Here is a 12,277-nt window from a genome sequence, read left to right on the forward strand (position 1 = left end):
ATATATATTTTTACAGTACTATATTATTAGAGCCTGTCCCACTAATTTCAATGGTTCCATTCACTCACACGAGTTCGGACAAACAGCTGATTTCTGTCGCATTAAGAAGCAAACAAATGACTTAACGGGGCGAGTGACAATGCGAAAGAAAACGTAAACAATTTGTTGTGTAATCAGGTTTCACTATGTATTATTGGCATCAATTCATGCATTTTTTAAATTTTATGTGTGTTTATTTTTTGCAAATCTTTCCTATATCTCTCAAGAAATCACCTTTTATTATACCACAAACGTCATTGTCTATAGCAGCAGCTTAAGCTACTGAACAAAGAACACCAAGTACGGCCACACGCATACAGCACCACACTCCTGCACCCCAATAGTAGTTTTTTTTTGGCATACTCGTTATCTCGCACATACCAGTCACCACTCGCACTCTCACAAATAACGGATGCTTCAATAAAAAGCAACAGCAATTTTGCCGTGTTTCTGCTTCTTCTTCTTTTATTGAAAATTAATTCCTCATTTTCATAGATTTTTTTTTTCGGAAAATTAATTTTCATATATATTCTGGACATCTCTGGAAAAATATCTTTCGACTCATGCCAATTTCATTAAAATTGATTTAACGGTTTGGCCGTTATATATACATACACCACATACTCGCTTTTATAAAACCCACCTACTGCGTATTGCCTGTAGTTAAAAAAATGTTTATTTTCTTGTGGACGCTCGCAAAACATATACATACTAACAACAACAGCAAAAATGTAAATGCCTCGCATGTAATTGGCAACACTCTCGCCATAATAGTGCTACTCTTTCTCTGTCATCATTTGTTTCTCTTACGCTCACCACTAATAAACCCCACCTATGGTTTTGCATGCACACCCATAACGAACAACAATTTGCTGTATTCGTCTTCTTTTATTGAAAATTAATTCCTCATTTTCATTGCTGTTCTTTAAAGAAAATAAATTTTCATATATATTCGTCGCTTCTCTGGAAAAATATCTTTCGATTGATGCGAATTTCATTAAAATCCATTCAGTCGTTTGACCGTAGTATGTACCACAAATTCGCCTTTATAAAACCCTTGGCCGTTGTTATAATATAAAGTGAAACCCATACTCACTCAAGAGTGAATGACTACAATTCTCTCTCATAGCTTGTCACTCAGCTAAGTGATGCAGGCCCTTATTATTTCCTTTGTTATGTTTTAGCATACAATAAAATACTTTTTCAACAGAAGTTTTCCTCATTTTCTCCAAGTGTAAAATTACTTTTCTTCCTAACAAAGCAACCTCTCCCACTCTGAATTACCTCTTTCAAGTCCTGCTTCTTTCACACTGCCCATTGTAGTGCAACGATGCCTTAAGATGCACAATAGGATGAGGATCAGTTATTACGCCTACTATAATAAAACTGACGTTTTAATATTTAATCTGACATCTTTTCATTTTAACAACATTCTGTTTCTGCTAGTGCATGAATGAGTCGTTGTTGTGCAAGAGTGTAAACGGCACTAAATCATATTCTGTTGTTTTTTAGACGCCATTCATGGCAGCAACTTCATCACAACGTCAACAAAACAAAAATCGCTATTTATTCGCACTATTTTTTGTAAAGTGACAGTTTCCATGGGCCGGTCGGTTCATATGTTTGTTCCTGTTTACAGAATACAACAACAACATATGACAAAGAATACCCAATGTGAAGACCAACTGAAGCAGCAACAACAGCAAACGCCAACAACATGTCATTGTCAATGTCGTCGCTGTATAGTAAAGTCTTTAAGTTTGCCTCAGTGAAAAGAAATAGGGATGCCGAACATGAAGTCGGACTATGAATATCTTAAAAATTAAAACGGTCAGTTAGTCAAGTCAATGTCTGCTATGTTTTTCTATAACATTCTTGTACTCCAGACCATGTACATATGTACGTAATACGGCACTGTGAGAGCGTCTATAAAACACAGTCACACAGTTTCAAAGGCTTCAATCACAGCGGTTTCATTTGTCATGATATGCCATCCCTAGCTTCGAGTCCCCACATTTGTAGTTTATTATCATCTATCCACAAGGCACAAAAAGAAAGTCAGTGTCACATAGATTCAGATTCTGCATAAAATACAAAGTGCTACATAAAATATGTTGGCTGAAATGCAACATAATCACTTGCTATGGTGTTGATGATGTAGCTTTTTAATATTTTGTTTTGTTATTTAGAATATCTTTTTTACTCTTTTTTTTTTAAAGTGCCTCAGGAGGAGGCATAGAAGAGTACATACGTTCATAAAAGATGAACACCATGTAGCATGCCATCGCTCCGGTGAACTGAAGTGTCAGCGGCAACATAGTTCAGAAAAACTCCTGCGAGTAGGAAATACTCTGACGTGGAAGTCATTGAAGCTGTGGAGTCATTTTAAATGTGCTCGAAAGCATGAACCAGCATCACGATAATCATGCTTTGCTCTGATGCTTTGGGTATAAATTTCAATGTTGATGTAATGGATGTTGCAATGGCAACGTCATCATTTTTGCAGAAGCGCTAGTTGAAAAGAAGGAAATCAGTGCCGAAAGACTGGCATACAAGCAACTTTTCTATAGAAATTAAATTTTGACCAAATTTTCCATAGAAATTAAATTAATCTTTGACAAAATTTTCCGTAGAAATTAAATGTTGACAAAATTATTGTTGGAAATTTAATTTTTACAAAATTTTCTATAGAAATAAAATGTTGACAAAATTTGCTATACAAATGAAATTTTAAAAAAATAGTATTTTGAAAAATTTTGTATAAAAATATTTTTCAGATTAAAAAAAAAATTAAAATTTTATGACAATTGATAAAATTTTTATGAAACTAAAATTTTGAAAAAATTCTTAAGGACATAAATTTTAACAAAAATGACATAAAACACAATTTTCTATAGAAACTAAATTTTGACACAGTTTTCTAGCGAAATAAAATTTTGACAAAATTTTTATAAAAATAAAATTTAGAAGAAAAATTTGGAAAAAATAAAAAAATTTTTATAAAAAAAATATTTCAGATTTTTTTAAATATTTTATGACAAAATTTTTTATTAAAATAAAATAAAAAAAATTTTATGAAAATAAAATGTTGACAAAATTTTTATCAAAATAAAACTTTGGGAGAATCGATTCCTGCAAATTTGTTTACTCTTATGGTTAGGTTGAAAAGAGGGTGCAGATATTAAACGGCCCCATGCCATTATGGACATACACCTAAGCCATTAATCGACTTGTTGTGCGCTCTAAAAGCTATAAAGTAACCTCTAAAAAGAAAATTTTAAGTTAGGAATTCCGTTCTACTTACAAAATCCTTAATTATTTTCAATACCACTCCCCTGGTTCATCAGATGGTTCATGTCTGTGTCTCCACCTAAGTGCCGGTATCTGTTAGACGCAATAGCCGGGCAATGACAAAGAAAATGCTTCAACGTCACATCATCTTCCCCGCATGCCCTACACATGCTATCACTTGCCGCACCGATTTTACATGAGTGAGCTCATAGTCCAATGTGTCCCGTTATGATACCAATAGCTATACTGATCAATACACGATCTGGATCCCCCCATAGGATTTTCGCCGTCCTACCGAACGTTTCGTTGTTCCACAATTTTACATGCGCATTCGTCGCCCGCTCCCTTAACTCGGACTGCGTCCACCCGATAGGCTTTGGGTTAACCAAGTTTATTGACGGCAGTCCTCTGGCCTTCACCGCCCAATCGTCTGTCCTTTCATTTCCCCTTACTCCGTTATGGCCCGGCACCCAAACGTTAAGAATTTTTTCATCCTCAGAGAAGGCGTTAATCTTCTTCTTACACTGCAAGACTGTTCGGGACCTTACCGTCCTGGTTGTTATTGCCCTTATGGCAATTTTACTGTCTGTAAAGATGTTCACACTCGACGTCCTCGCGTTAGCACCGCACCACCTCACGCATTCCGTGATCGCTCGGATCTCCGCCTGATGGACCGTATTATGGTCAGGCAGTCTATAACAGATCTCAGTCCCTGGGTTCTGAATGCAGACCCCCAGGCCCACTTTGTCCACTAGCTTTGATCCATCCGTGTAACATGATCTTCCAGATGGCAATACTAGGGTTCCGTCAATCCAAGACTGTGCCGATAGCAGCAGTGCCTTGCACTCGACTTCAAGGTTCATCTCATGTATCCGATCGGAAACCTCATCCCTTCCTTCCAGGTCTCCTATCGTAGACTCGATTATACTGCGATGGTATGAGCTGCTCCCATCCTCAATTCATTCGCCCATCGCCTTAAGTCTCATAGCCACAGTGGCTGCCTCATACTTAATCTGCAAGTCAATGGGTCGATTATCTAGAATAGTCTCCATTGGACGGCGTGGTCCTCAACGCTCCGCCTATGTCAAGACAATATGTTCTCTGAACCTGTTGTATGGTCCTTATGTTGCACTTTTTCTCCATAGCAGTTCACCAAACTACTGAGGCGTAAATAAGTATTGGTTTAATCATGCTCCTGTAGAGCCAGTGACTATCCTCGGATTCAGGCCCCATTTCGGAGTGTCCAACATCTGTGAGCCTTCTTATTACGCTCCTGAGTGTGACATTTCCAATTCAGTTTACTGTCCAAGATCACACCTAAGTATTTGACCTCGTCAGATATAGAAATTGTCTTATTGAGGAAACGTGGTGCGTTCGTCTTCCTCGTGAACAGGCATATTTCAGTCTTCTCTGGGTTAACAAACCTCTGGGTCTGACCCAGTCATAAGCCATATGCAAGACCCTTACCCCTAAGAAGCATTATAACATCGCAGACGGGTTCATATCCCTCTTCAATCAGCATCCGCAATAGGTCATTTATGGTGGTCACTGTGGTCACCCTGTGGCGATAAAATGCCCGCCTGTGGCGTGCACTTTGCCACTTTCTCGCTTTTATTTATGCGATGGGACCATGGGACACACAATTCATCCACCTGTTCTTTAGCATATGGTTTATCCAGTCTCTAAGGACCGGGTCCACCCGGTACTGGTCTAAGGATTGGATCAGTGTGTCGGTCCGCACATTGTTAAAAGCCCCCTCCATGTCAATGCACAACCTCGTGCAGAGCAATCTCCACCAACCTTCCTTTGACATAGGCATGCTGTTTGTATTTGAGCATTTCGCTGGATGTCCTGTCCTCTTTATCATGGTGTCCACAATACGTTCCATGGTTTTGAGTAGAAGGAACGTAAGGCTTATGGGTCTGAAGACCTTTGGAGTCGCATAACTTGCCTTGCAGGGCTTGTGTATAAACACCACCCTTGCCTCCCGCAAGGCTTTCGGAGTATATGCAAGTCCTAGGCACGCTGTGATGAGGCCAGATGAGGCGACAGATAGTCTGCCTCTCTCTGTATTCCTACATAAATGTCACTTACTTACTTTTATTAAATATTTTAAAGGTATTTCCAATAATTCAATCTTACCTGAAATAAAAAAAAATATTTAAGGCCGGTACTTATAATTTATATGTTCAAATCCAAATTTCAAAACTGTAACGTATTAATTTTTTATGCAAAAAAAAGCTTCCTTTGCAACCTACTATGGGTTAAAACGAAGACGAAACAAGTAAAAGCGTTTTAGGTTCGACCGGGCCGCATCTTATATACCCTTCACCACCGAGAATCGAGTTCTTTGCCCGATATCTCTTTATAAGCAAACAAAAAGGATAAGAATTGCTATGCTATTGGAGCTATGCCAGGTTATGGACCGATTTGGATAATACATGGTTTGGATGTTGGAGACCATAGTAAAAGCTATTGTGCAAAATTTCAGCCAAATCGTATAAGAATTGCGCCCTATAGGGGCTCAGGAAGTCAAATCAGGAGATCGGTTTATATGAAAACTATGTCAGCTAGTGGACCGATTCAGATCATATTTGGCACGCATGTTGAAGGTCATAGGAGAAGTTGTTGTACGAAATTTCAGCCAAATCATGACCTCTAGAGGCTCAAGAAGTATTATCGGGAGGTCCGTTTATAAGGGAGCTATATCAGGTTATGGACTTATTTAGACCATACTTAACACATTTATTGGAATTCATAACAAAACACCTCACGCAAAATTGCAGCCAATTCGGATAAGCATTGCGCCCTCTACAAGTTCAAGTAGTCTAATCAGGAGATCAGTTTATATGGCGGCTATATCAGGTTGTGAACTGATTTAGACAATACTTGGCAAAGTTGCTGGAAGTCATAACAAAACGATGAGTGCAAAATTTTAGCTAACTCGGATAAGAATTGCGCCCTTTAGATGCTCAAGAAATCTAGTCGGGAGATCGATTTATATGCCGGCTATATCAGCTTATGGACTGATTTAGACAATGCTTGGCACAGTATGAATAGGAATTGCGCCCTCTAGAGGCCTAAGAGGTCTAATCGTTAAAACGGTTTATATGGCAGCTAAATAGGTTGTGAACCGATTTGGACCATACATGGCATAGTTGTCAAATCGGGAGATCGGTTTATATGGCAGCTATATTAGGTTATGGACCGATTTCAAACATACTTAGCACAGTTGTTTGTAAAGGGTGATTTTTTTGAGGTTAGGATTTTCATGCATTAGTATTTGACAGATCACGTGGGATTTCAGACATGGTGTCAAAGAGAAAGATGCTCAGTATGCTTTGACATTTCATCATGAATAGACTTACTAACGAGCAACGCTTGCAAATCATTGAATTTTATTACCAAAATCAGTGTTCGGTTCGAAATGTGTTCATTCACCGTAACGTTGCGTCCAACAGCATCTTTGAAAAAATACGGTCCAATGATTCCACCAGCGTACAAACCACACCAAACAGTGCATTTTTCGGGATGCATGGGCAGTTCTTGAACGGCTTCTGGTTGCTCTTCACTCCAAATGCGGCAATTTTGCTTATTTACGTAGCCATTCAACCAGAAATGAGCCTCATCGCTGAACGGTGAATGAACACATTTCGAACCGAACACTGATTTTGGTAATAAAATTCAATGATTTGCAAGCGTTGCTCGTTAGTAAGTCTATTCATGATGAAATGTCAAAGCATACTGAGCATCTTTCTCTTTGACACCATGTCTGAAATCCCACGTGATCTGTCAAATACTAATGCATGAAAATCCTAACCTCAAAAAAATCACCCTTTATTTGTATTTTGTATTTTTCGTATTCGGATAAGAATTGAGCCTTCTAGAGGCTCAAGAAGTCAAGACCCCAGATCGGTTTATATGACAGCTATATCCGGTTATGGACCGATTTCAACCATATTTAGCACAGTTGTTGAAAACCACAACAAAACACATCGACCAAATTGGATAAGAATTGCGCCCTCTAGAGGCTCAAGAAGTGCGCCCTCTAGAGGCTCAAAAAGTCTAATCGGTAGATTGGTTTATATAGCGGCTACATCAGGTTATGGACCTATTTGAACTATATTCGGCACAGTTGTTGGAAGTCGAAACAGTAGACTTCATACCAAATTTTAGCCAAATCGGATAATAATTGCACTCTGCAGAAGCTCAAGAAGCCAAGGTAGGTTTATATGGCAGCTTTATCAAGATATGAACCGATTTTGACCATACTTAACAAAGTTGTTGCAAGTCATAACAAAACACTTCATACAAAATTTCAGCCAAATCGGATAAGAATTGCGCTGTCTAGCTCAAGATCCGATATCGGTTTTAATGGAAGGTATATCAGGTTATGAACCGATTTTGACCACAGTTGTTGAAAATCATAGCAAAACACTTCATGCCAAAATTCAGACAAATCGGATAAGAATTGTATCCTCCAGGATCGGTTAAGAATTGCACCCTCTAGAGGCTCAAAAAGTCAAGATCCGACATCGGTTTATATGGGAGCTATATCAGAACCGATTTTAACCGTATTGAGCTCAGTTGTTGGAAGTCATAACAAAGCACTTTATGCAAAAATTCAGATAAATAGGATAAGAATTGCGCTCTCTATAGGCTCAAGATGTCAAGATCCAGCATAGGTTAATATGGCAGCTATATCCGAACATGAACCGATATGGAGGCCACCGTAGCGCAGTGGTTAGCATGTAGCGCAGAGGTTAGCATGTCCGCCTATGACGCTGAACACCTGGGTTCGAATCCTGGCGAGACCATCAGAAAAAAATTTCAGCGGTGGTTTTCCCCTCCTAATGCTGCGAACATTTTTGAGGTACTATGCATTGCAGTGGTTAGCATGTAGCGCAGAGGTTAGCATGTCCGCCTATGACGCTGAACACCTGGGTTCGAATCCTGGCGAGACCATCAGAAAAAAATTTCAGCGGTGGTTTTCCCCTCCTAATGCTGCGAACATTTTTGAGGTACTATGCATTGCAAAACTTCTCGCCAAAGAGGTGTCGCACTGCGGCACGCCGTTCGAAATCGGCTATTAAAAGAAGGCTTAAACTTGAATCGGACTGCACTCATTGATATGTGAAAAGTTTGTTCCTGCTCTTTAGAGGAATGTTCATGGGGAAAATTTGTTATTTAAATTTTGGACCGATCTGTTATAATCCCAACCGACCTACATTAATATTGGGTTGCCCAAAAAGTAATTGCGGATTTTTTAAAAGAAAGTAAATGCATTTTTAATAAAACTTAGAATGAACTTTAATCAAATATATTTTTTTACACTTTTTTTCTAAAGCAAGCTAAAAGTAACAGCTGATAACTGACAGAAGAAAGAATGCAATTACAGAGTCACAAGCTGTGAAAAAATTTGTCAACGCCGACTATATGAAAAATCCGCAATTACTTTTTGGGCAACCCAATAGAAAGTATTTGTGTAAAGTTTCAAGCGCCTAGCTTTACTTCTTCGAAATTTAGCGTGCTTCGACAGACGGACGGACAGAGCTAGATCGTCTCATATCGTCATGGCGATTAAGAACATTTATACCTTGTTGGATCTCAGATCAATGTTTTGATGTGTTACAAACGGAATGACGATATTAGTATACCCCCATTCTATGCTGGGGGGTTTAAAAAAAATTAATAATAATAAATGATAACCCTTAACCTACTTTCCCAGAAATACTTTTCGCTTTAGGTTCTACTCAAAACTTTAAAAGCATTTGGAATTCAGTAGAATGATTAAATCCCGAACAAAAGGTATACAAAGACGCGGCATAAACTAAAAACGTGAAAAAATCAAAAAAAATCTACAACAACATGTTTGCTAATCTTCAAAATACGGCCGGTGTATTCATAATTTTTATGGGCCTTCTGTTCATCATTCAAGCTGACGACAATGGAAACTCCTTACGCAGCTCAAAATCAGAAGAAATGCTAAAATATCTGAACAAATCAGTGGACCCCTGTGCAAATTTCTATGATTATGCCTGTGGCAATTGGATAACCATACGACCGGCTTCAAAAACGAAATATGAGACAAGTGTCTTTCAGGATAGCAAAGAAGATTTGCAAAATAAAATCTTGGCACTGCCGGAGGCCAACGAGACAAATGACAGCCAAGTGCAACAAAATGCTAAGAATTTCTATCAATCATGTCTAAAGGCGGGCAATGAATCGAAGCTAGCTTATAAGCAGGATTTGAAAGATATGGTTCAAGAGTTTGGCAAAATTCCCTTTTTGGCAGGCCAACAACGCTGGCGGGCCTCCAAGTTTGATTGGCTAAAGACCATTGCGGATATCTCGCATAGCTATGATATCAACATTATTTTGGGCTATAAAATCATGGTGGATCTGCAGGATAATAGTGTTAATCGTTTGTATTTAACACATCCTGATTTCCCCTTAAAATCCTTGACCATGTATTTGGATAGGGCCAATGAAGTGTATCGTCAAAAATATTTGTCACTTATAAAAGAAAATTTGGAAACATTTTTGGAAATTCCTTCCACCCTAGCGCAGCAGACTGCTCAAGAAATTCTGGATTTTGAAATAGCCTTGGTCAAGGGTACCCAAAGATATACAGTGAGAGGCAAGGAATTACATTTTCCCACCACTGTGGAGAAACTGCATGCTCTGCATCAACCCAATTTGGATATCAAGCGTTTGTTGGAGATTTCATTGGGTTTCATACCCAGCGGCAATATAACGGTTAAGAATCCTGGTTACCAAACCAATTTAATAGACCTACTCAATAGGACACCCAAACGCAAGGTGGCCAATTATATAGGCTATAATCTAATGGTCCATTTCCTGCTGCCTATGGATACCAACCCCGGCAAACTGCAGGCCAAATGTTTGGAAAAGACAAAGGGGCACTTTGCAAATCTACTTGACCATATGGTCTATAAGCAGCTGGAGAACTCAAATCTAGCGGAGGAGGCAGTTCAAAACATGTTTCAAAGTCTTAAAAGAAATTTCCAATTAGCTTTGGAGTCGGGAAAATATGATTGGATTAATGAGACCACACGCCAACATGCTGTGGACAAACTAAAGGCCATGAAATTAGAAATCAATTCCTATAACCATGTCAACTTTTCCCAAGACTATGGAACCCTCAACTTAAGTAAAGACAACTATGTGGCCAATTGCAAGGCCATTTTCTCTCTGAATGCCCTTAAGAGCAGATCTAAGCTGAATCAACCTGTGCAGGCCTACTACGATGGAGCGGCCATGTCTTTTGGGCCTCGCTATATCCTTACCGAGAATGCCATAAAAATCCCTGTGGCCACACTACTATCCCATCATTTTTGGTCGGCATCCTATCCTCTTGCAGTAGCCTATGCCCGCTTGGGTTTTCTCATTGCCCACGAAATGATGCATGGCTTTGATGATGAAGGTCGCACTTTTGACAAGCAGGGTAATGATCGTGACTGGTGGGATGCCATTTCAGCCCAGGGCTTTGACGAGCGCACCACCTGCTTCAGGGAACAATATACAAATTATGCCCAAGGAACAAATGTCTCAAGAAAAACTAATCAACAATCAGAAAATATAGCCGATAATGGTGGTGTGCGTTTGGCCTATGAGTCCTTTAATAATTGGCAAAAGGAATTTGCCATAACGTCGCCTGCATTAAAGGCTACAGAAATGTTGCCAGATTTTCAAGATTTTTCTCCACAACAGCTGTTTTTCCTGAGTTTCGCTCAATTATGGTGTTATGATATTTTACCCGAACTTCGTAGCATAAAGTTTTCCAATGACATACATGAGCCGGGAAATTTAAGAGTTATTGGTCCCTTATCGAATATGCCAGAGTTTTCGGAAGCATTTAAATGTACCAGGGGGAGTGGCATGAATCCTGCTAAGAAATGTGAAATATTTTAAAATTGTGCAAAATAAGAAATGAATAAAGGAAAATGTAGAAATTACTAAAATATTCATGAAATAGGCTTATCTGACAGATTTCCTTTATAGAACTGTCAAATAAATCTATTTTCAGGCTTCATTAAATTTTGTGAATAAACGGCCAAGGGTTTTATAGAGGCGATGTTGTGCTACAATGGCTGAATGAATTTTAACGAAATTTCTTTCAATCGAAAGATATTTTTCCAGACAAGCGACAAATATATATAAAAAGTAATTTTTCGAAAAGAAATTCCATGAAAATGAGAAATTTATTTTCAATAAAAAAGAAGAAGAAGCATAAACACAGCTAATCGTTGTTGGTGTTTTTCTAAAGCATTCGTTATGGGTGTGAATGCAAAGCCATAGGTGGGAGTATTAATGGAGAGAGTAAGAGAAACAAATTGTGCGAGAGAGAGAGAGTATTATTATTTAGGTGAGGATGTTGTGGGGGTGTGATGTGCGAGGCCCTACTTGGTCTGCCATTTAATTAAGGCTCGGCTTTTGGTGCGAGAGAAGGAGTATTACTATTGTATTTATGTGAGTGTGAGTTGTTGGGGTGTGACGTGCCCTACTTGGCATGTAGATCAGCCATTTAATTAAGGCTCGGTTTTGGCGTGCGAGGCATTTACATGTTTGCTGTTGTTGTTTTGCGAGGCTGCACAACAAAACAAACACAACAAACAGGTTATATGCAGTAGGTGGGTTTTATAAAGGCGAGTTTGTGGTACATATTACGGCGAAACGGCTGAATACATTTTGATGAAATTGGCATCAATCGAAAGATATTTTTCCAAAGATGTGCAGAATTTATTCCGAAAAAAAAATCTATGCAAAAGCGAAGTTATTTTCAATAAAAGAAGAAGAAGCAGAAACACAGCAGATTGTTGTTGCTTTTTTAAGCATCCGTTATATGTGTACATGTAAAGCCATAGGTGGGAGTATTGGTGGTGAGAGTGCGAAATATGACTGGTATGTGCGACAGAAAGAGTAT

The 12,277-nt window shown here is 38.7% G+C and overlaps 2 protein-coding genes across 5 annotated transcripts in view; one reads left to right on the forward strand and one right to left on the reverse strand.

Moving 5' to 3' along the window:
- Positions 1 to 12,277, reverse strand: part of LOC106088278 (myosin heavy chain 95F) — a 168,585-nt gene that overhangs the window by 66,263 nt on the left and 90,045 nt on the right. The gene's annotated exons all lie outside the window — the stretch shown is intronic.
- On the forward strand, positions 9,186 to 11,289 carry LOC106088279 (neprilysin-4-like). Its single transcript, XM_013253713.2, has one exon. It carries the CDS (start codon positions 9,199 to 9,201, stop codon positions 11,263 to 11,265), a length of 2,067 nt encoding a protein of 688 aa, XP_013109167.2. The 5' UTR covers positions 9,186 to 9,198; the 3' UTR covers positions 11,266 to 11,289.

The sequence above is a fragment of the Stomoxys calcitrans genome, chromosome 2, assembly GCF_963082655.1.
Source record: "Stomoxys calcitrans chromosome 2, idStoCalc2.1, whole genome shotgun sequence".
Lineage (NCBI taxonomy): Eukaryota > Metazoa > Arthropoda > Insecta > Diptera > Muscidae > Stomoxys > Stomoxys calcitrans.